Source organism: Hippoglossus hippoglossus, chromosome 3, assembly GCF_009819705.1.
Source record: "Hippoglossus hippoglossus isolate fHipHip1 chromosome 3, fHipHip1.pri, whole genome shotgun sequence".
Taxonomy (NCBI): domain Eukaryota; kingdom Metazoa; phylum Chordata; class Actinopteri; order Pleuronectiformes; family Pleuronectidae; genus Hippoglossus; species Hippoglossus hippoglossus.
In genome coordinates, this window is record NC_047153.1 from 18,657,761 (window position 1) to 18,670,087 (window position 12,327).

Below are 12,327 nucleotides of genomic sequence, written 5' to 3' on the forward strand. Positions count from 1 at the left end.
ATGAAGCCATCTTTCACATTTGGAGCCAGAGTAAGGTCCCGTTGATTCACAGAATCGAACAATCGCGAGTCTCACCCCATTTTTATAACATCAAATAACAGATTAAAACCAAACTTTCTGGAAACATTAGCACTTGATCAAACATCAGTGTGATGGGAACAATCAGAAATGACAAAACCATCTTTTGAGAAAAATGTTTTTCACGTGTATTTTGACTTTTTACCTCGTGTCCCATCCACTAACATTGAGAATTTCCTTTAGTTTCACTTCATAAGAATGGGACGGAGCAGTTCTTTGCTCTGTCTCTCCTTCAAATGAAAGAGGGTTTTTGAGTGCTCATGTGTTTCATAGTATGTGTGTGGCAGCTCGCATGTGCACATATGTATGAGCATATCACTTTCCTGTGTCATGCTAAATTACCCCTGTGCACTGGTAATCCCATTAGGCTAGCTCAACAGGCTAATAGGAGGAAGTAATGGGCCCAGCTATATGTATCTAGGGGAACACTAATAAGCCGTGACACCACTCCCACTGTTAATTACCCCAAACTAGCCTAAACAAAGGAATCAACCCAGTTGGAGAAGACACATACACTTCACTGCACATCTAGAAGAACACATCACCGCCACAGACACACACATCTACATTACAAGTCGACAAAGATCTGTTCAGTGACAAACATGCCTCTGCACACACAGGTACATCCCGGAGTTACATTCTGATGAAGACTTTTCGATAACAGTATAGTGATGAGGAAGCAAAGTGTGTATGTGTGTGTTTGTTTGAGTGTGTAATGAGTTGGTGGCCTCATGGAAATATCTGTAATCATCTCCCATCATCACTTTCATCATCGAAGTCGTTGACTCTTTAACCCCTCTACACGTGTCTGTATGGAGGGATAAGGGAAGCGAGGCTGTGTATGCGTGTGTGTGTGTACGTGCGTGTGTATCTGTGCAAGGGTGCAAAGCTTAATTAGCTTGCAATTGGTATTCACGCGTGGTGACTGCAGGGAATGAGTTAATTGCAGTCCAATTCAAACGTTGACACACTTTCAAAGTTTTTTCCCCCCTTTCCCTGTCTCCCTGACAGAAACCAATGAGGGGCTGCAGATCACATTTATTAGACGAGAGCAAGTGAGTGAGAAAGTGGGAAAAGCAGAGAGAGAGAGAGAGAGAGAGAGAGAGAGAGAGAGAGAGAGAGAGAGAGAGAGAGAGAGATGGATGGATCAGAGGAAAAAAGAAAAACACAGGTGAAGGTGAGCAAGAAAGTAAAGTGTGAATGATGAACTATAAAAGTTAAAGAAAAACAAAAGTGAAAATGTGGATGAAATACCATGAAAAAATGTGTTAAACAGCCTCTAGCACTGTGGTAAACTTCAAACATGATCACATTTTGTCAAGTTATGCTGTCAAATATGTGGCTCTGAATAACAGCAAGCTCGCTGCTACCCCAGGTGTGTTTAACAGTATTCGAGCTGGATGGAGACGCTCCTCACTCAGTGGGAACAAACTGAATTTGTTCCAAGTTCCTCAACAAACATATATCGAGTAAGACTCAAACAATATTTAAAGAAATAGGAAAAAAATAACCACAACACAGAGAAAACTGTAGTTAATATTTACGACCCTAAGTCACATGATTGATTTATATTTTTATGCATGTCTGTTTTGAAATATTAGTTCATTACACATTACATACAACACAAACTTTACATACCTGTGGGTCAAACAAAAAGTAAGGGCGTCCTTTTTGGATCTGAACAGCAAGGAACTCCTCCTGATCCCCAGGAGAGAAGGCACAGAGCAGCAGGCCGTCTGGAGACCGAGTCTTGAAACTCAACTCAACGCCTGATACAAAGAAACAGTTTGTGAGAGAGAGCAAACGATTTCATTTACTTTGAGTCATATTCTATCATACTAATGCACAAACGTTTATTGGAACAACTTTGACACCAAAGGCCATTTTGATGGACACTCAACATTCACTCAGGATTTTCTCTACACCCATCTGCAACAACAGATACTTAAGATCATTTGACCCATTCGCTGTTGGTTTTTAAACAAGCTTTGAATCAATGGGTTATCGTTCACATGCTTTAAGAAGACATACAGACTTTGCGTTTTTATATTTAATTGCATCTTCAAAGTTATGACTGTATGTCTATGTATTTCTGGGTTGTGTTTGATCATTGTGCCTTATGTATTGCCTGTAATGTGTGCACTGGTGTTGATTACCACTGTAAATCTAATTGTCCTACAGGGATAATAAAGATAATCCATCCATGCATATATATATAATGACATTTAGAAACAATGTGATGTGTCCTTTATCAGACTCAAAACAGCATGTGATGGACACTGGTAATATTAGGACTGGATTGTGGGAGCTGTTATCAGGGTTCTACTGTTAAAAGTGGCCGTTTACAAGCAGATATCCAGCAGCACCAAGCACTTTATCAACTAAATTAAATAATTAAAAGAGAAACCATCAATGTGTGACTGCTATATGCATTCTTCTCCTCAAGATCTTCTGAATTAACACTTGACTTGGTCAAATTAAGACCTGAATATAAGAACACTTACACACCACCTGCACATCCTACAGGGTCAAATTAACGGCCATTAAGAGGTTTAACACCAACTGTGCTCCTCAAACAATATGTCTGTTTGCAAGTGAAAAAAAAAAAAAGATAGGTTGTGTGAACGTTTTTCTTCTTCTCCATCGAGTACAGTGTTTCCCAGCAGCAGTAAGGTTCTAATCTGACTTCATTACCACTACAGTCCAGAACTGTCAAGGATAATCTTACAACTTAGATACTTCAGGGAAAACATGAACTTAAGAGGAGAAGCCTGAGAACGCAGACTGGCTTCCCCAACTTTAACAGTGCCTCAAATAAAAAAAATACAAAAACAAGTTAGCTAAGAAACTGAGTCAGGTCTCCTAAAGATGTTTTGCAATAAAAATACAATTAATAGAGCAGGTTTGATGGTGTGTTTGATAAATTCAGCAATGTGGGAAACTTATTGTTCTGAGACCAGCAGAACCTCGAACAATCACACGGGGAAGTGAATTCATCCAGCGTACTGTCCTGTCATGTTACTATGGAGAGAGGTTGAATCTTAATCCACTTCTAGATCCACACGGTGACATAGACCATGCAGTTTTATGTGCGTGTCTACGAGGACGTGTGCGATTCCTCAGCTCTATCGTCTCTGTAGAAAACAGAAGTGTGGGAAGATCTAAAGAGTTGAAAAGAGGCAGTCCCAGGTTTATCAGAGGCCAGTGTTAGCTAAATAATTAGTGTGTGAATTCACTTAATATGGAGAGAAGTCAAACAGTTACATGGAAAGCTCAACATGAATACAGATTAGCCACCTCACAGAACTCCCAGTTACACTATTTTGAATAAAAAGGACTTTTTCTGTTTCCTTGGTTCTATTTGTAATAGGATCTTTTGTTATGTAAACTGTTGCTTTACAGCAAATGACTGACTTGCACTTGTGAAGTCAATTCGAGTACAAAAGCACAAATTAATCTCACACAGATTAACTTTCTGTGCAACATTGTGTAAATGCAAATTTACAAAAAACATAAGTAATTTTTTGATATATAGCATGTATACGTGTCAGACGGGCATCCATCCAGTTTATCTCATCCAGGACTGGGTCCTGGAGGTAGGAGACTAAGTAGGGTATTTCAAGCCTCCCTCTCAACAGCCATGCTCTCCAGCTCTTCCTGGGGGATCCAGAATCATTCACATTCGAGATGGAATATTAAGAACCAGTGAGTCCTGGGTCTACCCTGGGTCTTCTCCCGGTTGGGCATGCCCAGTAAACTTTCAACGGAAGGCACCTAAGCAGCATTCTGACTACACGCCCGAACCACCGTAACTTTACTCTTTCGACGTGAAGGAGTATCGGTTCTACCCCAAACTCCCTCTGGATGTCTGAACTCTTCATCCTATCTCTAAGGCTGAGCGCAGCCACCCAAATATATTCTCCCCCCATGAATCCCCCAGTACAAGGGAAGAAGTGGTGTCGTAGATGAGCACTTAATCTGAACAAGTGGTTGTCAAACTAGGGGCAGGTTAAAATGAACCTAGAGTTTGCTGATGTTACCGCTCCCTCTATTATCGGCCCAAAAGGTTAGAAAACCAATATCCTACATTAAGATGTGGCAAAAAATTCATCACAGGTTTGCCATTTTCATTTCAGTCGAGCACACAAGTGATTTAGAGGAGAAGCTGTGCACAACATACATGTAACAGACTCACAGAAAAGAACCGTTAACCCTCCTTTCTACAATGAGGAGGAAAAGCCAATTAAGGTCTGAATGTAAAAATGCCTTCTTTAAATGGTCCATATTGATCTCAAATAGTGCAGAAAATACAGACTACATATAAAGTGCAGTCACTGTGGTTGCATTATACAGCTGAGACAAAAGTGTTCTTTACATTGAACTTGCATTCTGTACATCAAGCGGACATGTGTCATTTACATTCATGACCTTGTCACCACAGAGATGAGTGAAGTCATGACAGATACCTGACATTACATTATCCCCTTTTAACCTTCTTTCTCTCCAGCACACTCGCCCGATCTCTCATCCCTTCCTTTCATTCTTGCCTCTGCTTTTAACCTTCCTTCCTTTTTCTTGACCTTTTCATTCTCCTTTCTTCCACGTATTGCTTCCTGAGTGTTTTCTCTCTTTACATCTTCAGTTTTCTTTTTTTTTTACATCCATTATTCCCAACTCTGCTCCTTCCCATGTATCCCACATTCCTTTCTTTCATTTCCTCCTTTAAATCTGGTGTGAACATAATTAATAGTAAAATACACTGCATGCAGATAATGTCAGACTGTATTTTCTATAGCAGACGTCACATGGGAAGGACATATTTATCACTACATATACACACGTAACCAATTCTGTACATAGGGGACATGCAGGTCAATGGGAACCAAACACTCATATGATCTGCAAAGGAGAAGAATGTATTTACGGAAGGATTAAGTATATTGTAAATGATTGGAATGCATATAATGTATAGTATGTTTGCATGAGCCTGGATGGCAGTGAGGGACAGACTGTCAACACCTACTTGACCAAGGTGTTTGGTCCAAGTGTACGACATCACAGTGACACTACTTGTGCTCAGCATTGCTCCCTTCACATTTCCCCACAGGACTTGCGCTACTTCACACTGACAACCACTTTGGAGCCATCAACAGACAAACCTGGCCACGCATCACGACAGGTGACTCTGTTGCATATACAGAGCACATGCGAGTGCACATACGAACACACACAAATACTTACTGCACAGCACAATCACACAGAGAGTGCAAATCAGAGACGCATACATAGTTGCTCAAGATAATGCATCATTTACACAAACACGTTCCACAACATCCCACACATCACATTTGGATTTGATTTACTATATAATTAACAGTTTAGACATTGACAGTTAATTGTCTTCCCCAAAAGTAATTACTTTAAAGAACGGCCAATTATTTCCCCCCCCCCCCAAAAAAAAGAGAAGTGCCCTAAATTGCTGAGTTTGTCTTGAATGGAGACCAACCACAGGGCTATTAACATCTACTTGTCATCCCCTTCGGAGAATGAATGTGCTCAAAAACCTAATAGATTACGGGACATTTCACAGTGTGCTGCTGGCCACCTGCCCGTTACGTCCTGATGTCTCTTGTGCAGTAGTGGAGATTTTGATCAGGGACCGTGGATATTTCTATTAAATGTAACAGAAATCTGTATTTGTTGAACAGACTGACCAACGAACCAACTGACTAAATTACATCATCATCATCCTTAAGCTCACGGCTACCGATGTAATTTGATCCGTACCAAGGCCTCCTCTTCTGGTCGGACAAAAGGTTGGTCCGGTCCAAGGCATCTTTCGTGCCCATTATTTAGGCCTAAGAAGGTAAGTGTGAAAGCACCCTTTATTAACTGTAAAGGATAGATTACATGCATGACCTACAAGTACATAAAGCTAACACCATCAACTCAAGCGCAAACGAGATTAATACAATGTTTTGATTGGGTTTTTAATAAATGAATTATGAACTGTTGTTCATACTGAATGCAGCCATCTCTCTGTGCCCAGGCCACTAGAGAGGATATATGTTTTATTCCATAATATGTAGCAACTATTTTAAGTTTTAAAAGGAGTCTTATTTATTAGATCGTATTGTTTCATGTGATATTGTATTGTTTCTCCTCTCTCTGTCTCAGTAAACAGTGGAGGTTGTGTGTAATCATCTACACAACATAACCTGAATAACTCCAGTCATGTTAGCTCTCCACTGGCATTAATCAGAGCCTGGCGTATTAATGAGAGCGCGGCAGCTAGCTAATTACACCCATAGATTCTGCAGCAGCCCATTAAATATACAAATGACAGAATTAAAGAGCCCAGCCTCTTCTGATTAATCTTTAAATGGGGAAAAACTAATGATGTCTGTGCAAACTTTCCCTTCACACATTTCTCCCCCTCTCCTCTCAACGTCAATGCCTGGCAATCAATCATATTAATTAAGGAAAATTATTTGTATCATTTAACATTTCCCTCTTTCCTGTTCAGCTTCTGTCGCAGCAATGTACTGTAGTAGACGTATCTGGAAGTTATCCAAGTCTATTTGTTCCTGCATTCATTTTTTTGTTCTTTTTTTTCTAAAATGTTTGTGATACTTCATCTCTCTTCATTTGCTGTAGGTTGAAGAGATGCATTACATTGCAATCAGCCCATTTCAGGCTCAAATACTGGAAAATTATAAATGAGGAGAAAGAGCGATACAATCTGTTTTGAACCAGTATCAATTGAAATGACCTTTTTTGTCAGTCTTAATGGAATGTCCATAATAAAAAGATGAACAAGGGGAGAAGTCATATCATAGGGCTTTAGCTAAAGAGGCATTATGGGTAAGATGAATGGACTCACATGCATTTATGGAAACAACCACTTACAGGGTATTCATATCACAGCATGATTGCATATGGTTTTAATCCTATTTTATCTAAAGTAAGATTCAGTGTGGTAAATATTGACCTCAAGTGCCCTAAATTCATTCAGCATTAAGAAGCATCGTTAATCACAAGTCAGCAGACTTATCATTTATGGAGGTACGCTCTCCTTTCACAACAACTGCACATGGAAAACTACCTATTTGGCGGAAAATAATTTGAGTAAAGTGGCCATAAAATTACAGGTGAAAGGGCAAATATCAAGTGATTTTACATGGTAAAACACTTTGATCTTAGCTAAATTTAACATAAAGAATGATGGCCCTGCTCGAAGATCAGTCCCTAATTCACTTCCTTGGGAAATGAAATAAGCTGAAGTAAAATCCTCAATTAACTAGTTAAAGAAAGAATAAATTACTGATATTCCTAGAATGCCGCATAATGTTGATGGAGAAAAATGATAATCGGCTTTTTCATACAAAAAAACTCATCAGGAACTTCAGAGGCATCGACGCTGCCTCTGGGGGAAAAACAGAAACACCAATAAGACAACATCAAGTTTTCTCAAGATTAAAAAAACAATTTCAAAGCAAAATCATAATCCAAATTTTGTGATGTGTTTCCATTGAACAAAAAAAATGATTCACTGGTTCAACTAAATGTTTTACAGTTGTCATTGCTGCAGTTACTGGGTTTCCACAAGACATCAACGATTGACGAGTCTCTCCTCAGTGATCAATTGACTCTCGAGGGGGCATTACACTGCATTACATTCATAATCCAATTTGGGTTTGATTTGTTCACTGTTCCGTGCGCTTCGATGGGAATAATTGTCTGTAGATGATGCTATTAGTATTGATGGTTGTAAAAGGGCGATGGTTTGAGGACTGCCGACACATTGATGGTCCCGAATAGATCCGGTCTCAAAGTGATTGTCTGATCCATTACCCTTTATGAAGGAGGAGGCTAGAGGGACATGAAACCCTCAACAGCAAAACTCATCATCTATTTGCCGATAGTATTCTGAGAGCTCTATTTACAAGAGTCACCGTTTGTTGATCCGAGATTAAAACGCAGCGCACGGACAGAGAAAATGAACAAGAGCCAGAAACAAGCTGTTGATAAAAAACATTTAGCTAGAAATAGGTTTAAGTAATTTGCATTAAGACAATCCCACACTGAATTTTCATTTAAACTGTGTTCTTTTGAAATTAGAATATTTAAAGTGCAACCCACTAAGGAAAAGTGGAATGCACAAAATTATTCTGGTATAAAAAGAGTATCGGTTAAAGTGATAAACATAGTGTCAAAAGTGTCATTATAATTCAAAAAAAGGTTTGCCTTCTCTGCATGGTCCGTTTCAGCCAAATCCTTTTTCACTCTCATACAGTCACTCACATTTAGAGCATTTTGTGTATATTAAAAAAAAGCTATATTTTGTGGGGAAAGGAAACTGTCGGAGAGGAGAACACACACAAGAATGTATAAAATCCCAGCATTAATAGTAACAAATTATAGTTTCTGTTCAAATTAAAAGTAATTAAATATTTGTGTGCTTGGTAAAATACGGATCTTCTCAATATAAAAAACAGAACTGGTAATACACGGTTTGTGCAGGACACTCAAAGAGCTTTGCCTGCTCAAATCCCACTGATTAGTATCAGCAGTCATTAATTATGAGCGTCAGACTGGGTGATGTTCTCAGACGAAGCAGAACATGTTTGGCTGTGCAGCTCAACCCTCTAATGATGCTGGTAAACAGAAAGATAATTGACCTTTGAGATGACTGGAGAAGTCATTCGAAAGGAATGTCACTGGAAGACTGAGACACTGCAGCGGAATCACTGCACATCACAACATACCCAGAAACACAGGCTTGTATGTGTGCATGTATGTGCGCACAAACATGTATGTAGGAATAAAACCAATACAGATATGGCGTCTAGTTTCTGATTGACACCGACGTCTTCATGAAACGAGACATCGTACCTGTGAAGTCAGTATTGACAGGAAGTGTGTCACTTGGAAACTGGTAGTAACTGTTTCCAGGGAATCTGGTTCCTCTGACGACAGGAGCCTGTGGGTCAGAGAGAGATATGTCCATCCTCTCCACCTGGAAAAATAATAATACCACAGAACAATAATCAAATGTTTGTTTTAGGGCTATCATTCAACTTAGAATTTGAGAAATCTCTCTTTTTTAAGTCCTATGTCGATATGTCCTATTTTCTCGACAATCGCTCTTCTGATCTCTTGAAGGGTGACTTGCTGACGACCCTGGTGCAGTGTTAACTGTCACGAACGCGACATCACAAAATGCTGCTTTGTGAGCGTGTAAATAGATCTCATCACCTCGATCAGGATATTTTTTGTAAAAAATATGCATTGACTAAGTCGTTTTACGTTTTGTGATATCTAGTGTGATAATAAAATGTCATCCCAACATTGAAGTCACTGATAAGGTCACAACATCTTATCATCAACTTTACAGTTGACACTTCCTGGTGTCCTCAGAAATGTACCCGCCAAATTTTTAAGTCAATCAACTCAGATGAACAGCTGTCAAGAAAATTGAAGGACAAAAAGACAAAAGAGAAAGACGATAAACAGGTGATGAACCAAAGTTTTGGACAAACTGGAATAATGATGTGATGGTGGCACTAAATTAGAAATAAGGGAGGGGTCACCAATGAGATTATACTGAATCCTGAGGGGGCTTGACAAATCCATCCAACAGCTGTTGAGACAAATTCACTAACATCACCCTCATTGTAGCACCAGATGAAAAGTCATTTGTGTCCATCCTCTGGGAACCATGATTGTCTTCACTACGTGTTGTGTCGATCCATCCAGTCGATGTCTAGAGTCTGGCCAAAAAACTTGTCGTCACTAGAGCTAAGCCGCTACCTTGGCTAAACTTCATTCTAAAACATTTTGTGCACTAGTCCAGCACAAGCATGCAAAGACTATGCATGGGTGTATTCTTGTGCAAACACGCAAAAAGGATTAAAAAGCAAAGCCGACTAACAGCTACAGAGTGTACTGTGAGCTAAAAGTCTTACAGACCTGATATAGTGGGTATGGTCCATTGAGTTGAACTGGGGGATCCCAGTCTATCTTAATGGTGGTTTCATTTACTGGATGTAATCGAGGTGGAGACAGTCCTGACGGAGCTGAGGACAGAGAGAAAATTAGATTTCCATCTATATGTTGACTTTTGAGCTGGCAGTGTTTTGTTTGATAAATGCATCTAAAATGGAAGAGAAACTAACAAAGCAACTCTAATGGATCATAGCATACTCAAAAATCATGTCTTTGTTTTTTTTGATAGAATGACTTGAGCACATTTCATGTCTATTACGTCCCGACTGGACAAAAGTCCCATTTTCATTTAACAGAGGGTCAATTTAATATCCTTCTTTCACTTGAGATGTTTAATTAAATGTCCCTCTGAAACACACTGGGAGCCACTGGAGCTGCAGTTTCAACATGTATCATAAATAAATCAACCAGTGACTGGCTGATATGGTGAGAGGAGACATACAAGAATGGAAAGAGAAACATAGCAAGTGATGGACTGGTGTAGGAGATGGGGAAGATGTGTGTGTATTTAAGTGTCATTCCATTTGTGTGTGTGTGTGTGTGTCAGTAATGGTCTAAATGGTCTGTGTAGGAGTAAATTAGCTCTCAGTGACACACATGCGAACCATCTTTAGTGTGAGTTCTAATAGAGCTCTTAAAAGGGAAGTGGAAAGCTTGTCCTGGACGGCTCATCTTGGCACATCAAACCATAAATTACTACCAATCGATAGCTTACCAGTCTATTGAAATTGAGCTATGGTGACATTTAGAACACACACACACACACACACACACACACACACACACACACACACACACACACACACACACACACACACACACACACACACACACACACACACACACACACAGTCTTGCTGTAACAGTGCTAGACTAGCTTGACGAATGAAGTGCTAGAAAACAATTTCTTCTTTTTGGTGTTAGAAAGTGGACAGGAAGAAGAAAATGTTGACATGTGACTGCTTTAGATTCGCAGTGGAAAAGATGGTATGGCATTGAATCTCTGAAATGGAAAGTGGTTGTATGTATCTCCTGGAAAAACAAACTTCTTGCAGTATCTGCACTTGCTGTAGCGACTTCAGGAAACAAAAGAGTCGCTGAAAGGCCGAGGTCGGGCCTGAATACTGAATGACATGTAAACCAAAAAAAACCACAAAGATACAAAAATATGCTTTTTACTTCTATCAAAGAAAAGATGATGAACTCACTGTGATGTGCACAATTTCATAAATTGAAGCAATCACAGCGATCAAAACAGAATGACATAGCAGTCACCCTCTCTCCAACTACCCACAGGTGCTCATGTTAACTACCATCCCAGCCTGAATACTATGTGACCCATTTTCTCCCGAATCAATAGGATCACAAATAAACTAAAAACAAATACAAATAATACCCCAAAATATAAACCATTACACACCTTATATCCCTACCAAACATGTATTCTTCCCAAACTGATTCATGGCTCCTACACAAGCCTCTAACTGAGAGGGTAAATCAGGGTGGTTGAGAGGTTTGATCAAAATGGTCCGAGGGCTCTGGGTGACGTCTGACTGCAATTTCACTGAGGGAATTACACGGTTTCACTCACGCTGGTAGATCTTTTGTCACCTATGATGGCGCTGCACATCAGTTAACACGCATGAAGTGTGTACACAACGAAATATTACACTGAACTGCATGGAAGGATAGTTTTCTTTAGTTCCTTTGACAGACCATAGAAGTGTGTGTGTTGCTGTGTGTGTGTGTGTTTATGTTTGACAGTGGGTATTATGTCACATATAACAGCTCTCCTCCCTAGTGATCCCTTCTAATGCGCTGTCCTGTATTCACACTGTGTCATGTATTCATTTATTATATCTGTTTGTTAATTCACTGAAATGTATTTAACACTATGACACATTCAGTTTGACTGAAATCCACTTGACTTATCATGAGTGTGCACAAAAACACATGTACACACACACACACACACACAAGGTTAATAGTCCACCAGAAAGGTTAATTTTAGCTGCCGACATGGTAATGAAGCAGCTAAATCATGGGCCAGCTCCCAGGAGCAATTGTGCATGTGTGTGTGTGTTTTCTGTTTTTACAGCAACTGACATGTCCTAACAGGCTCTTAGCGTACAGTTACACCATGCACACAAGCACGCCACTTATTGACATGGTGATCCCTTGCCATGCATATTTCTCTCCTCAAGAAGGGCCTCAGGCCAATTATGCGTAAATCAATAAAGT

At 39.7% G+C, this 12,327-nt stretch overlaps 1 protein-coding gene across 2 annotated transcripts in view; it reads right to left on the bottom strand.

Annotated features, from left to right (window-relative positions):
- Positions 1–12,327, bottom strand: part of ush2a (Usher syndrome 2A (autosomal recessive, mild)) — a 198,975-nt gene that overhangs the window by 122,879 nt on the left and 63,769 nt on the right. For both annotated transcript variants that reach the window (XM_034581476.1, XM_034581477.1), the window contains exons 28-30: positions 10,051–10,157; positions 8,974–9,097; positions 1,717–1,847 (exon numbers count right to left, since the gene is read on the bottom strand). In XM_034581476.1, the coding sequence (XP_034437367.1) occupies positions 1,717–1,847; positions 8,974–9,097; positions 10,051–10,157 (362 nt within the window). The remainder of the gene's footprint in view (positions 1–1,716; positions 1,848–8,973; positions 9,098–10,050; positions 10,158–12,327) is intronic.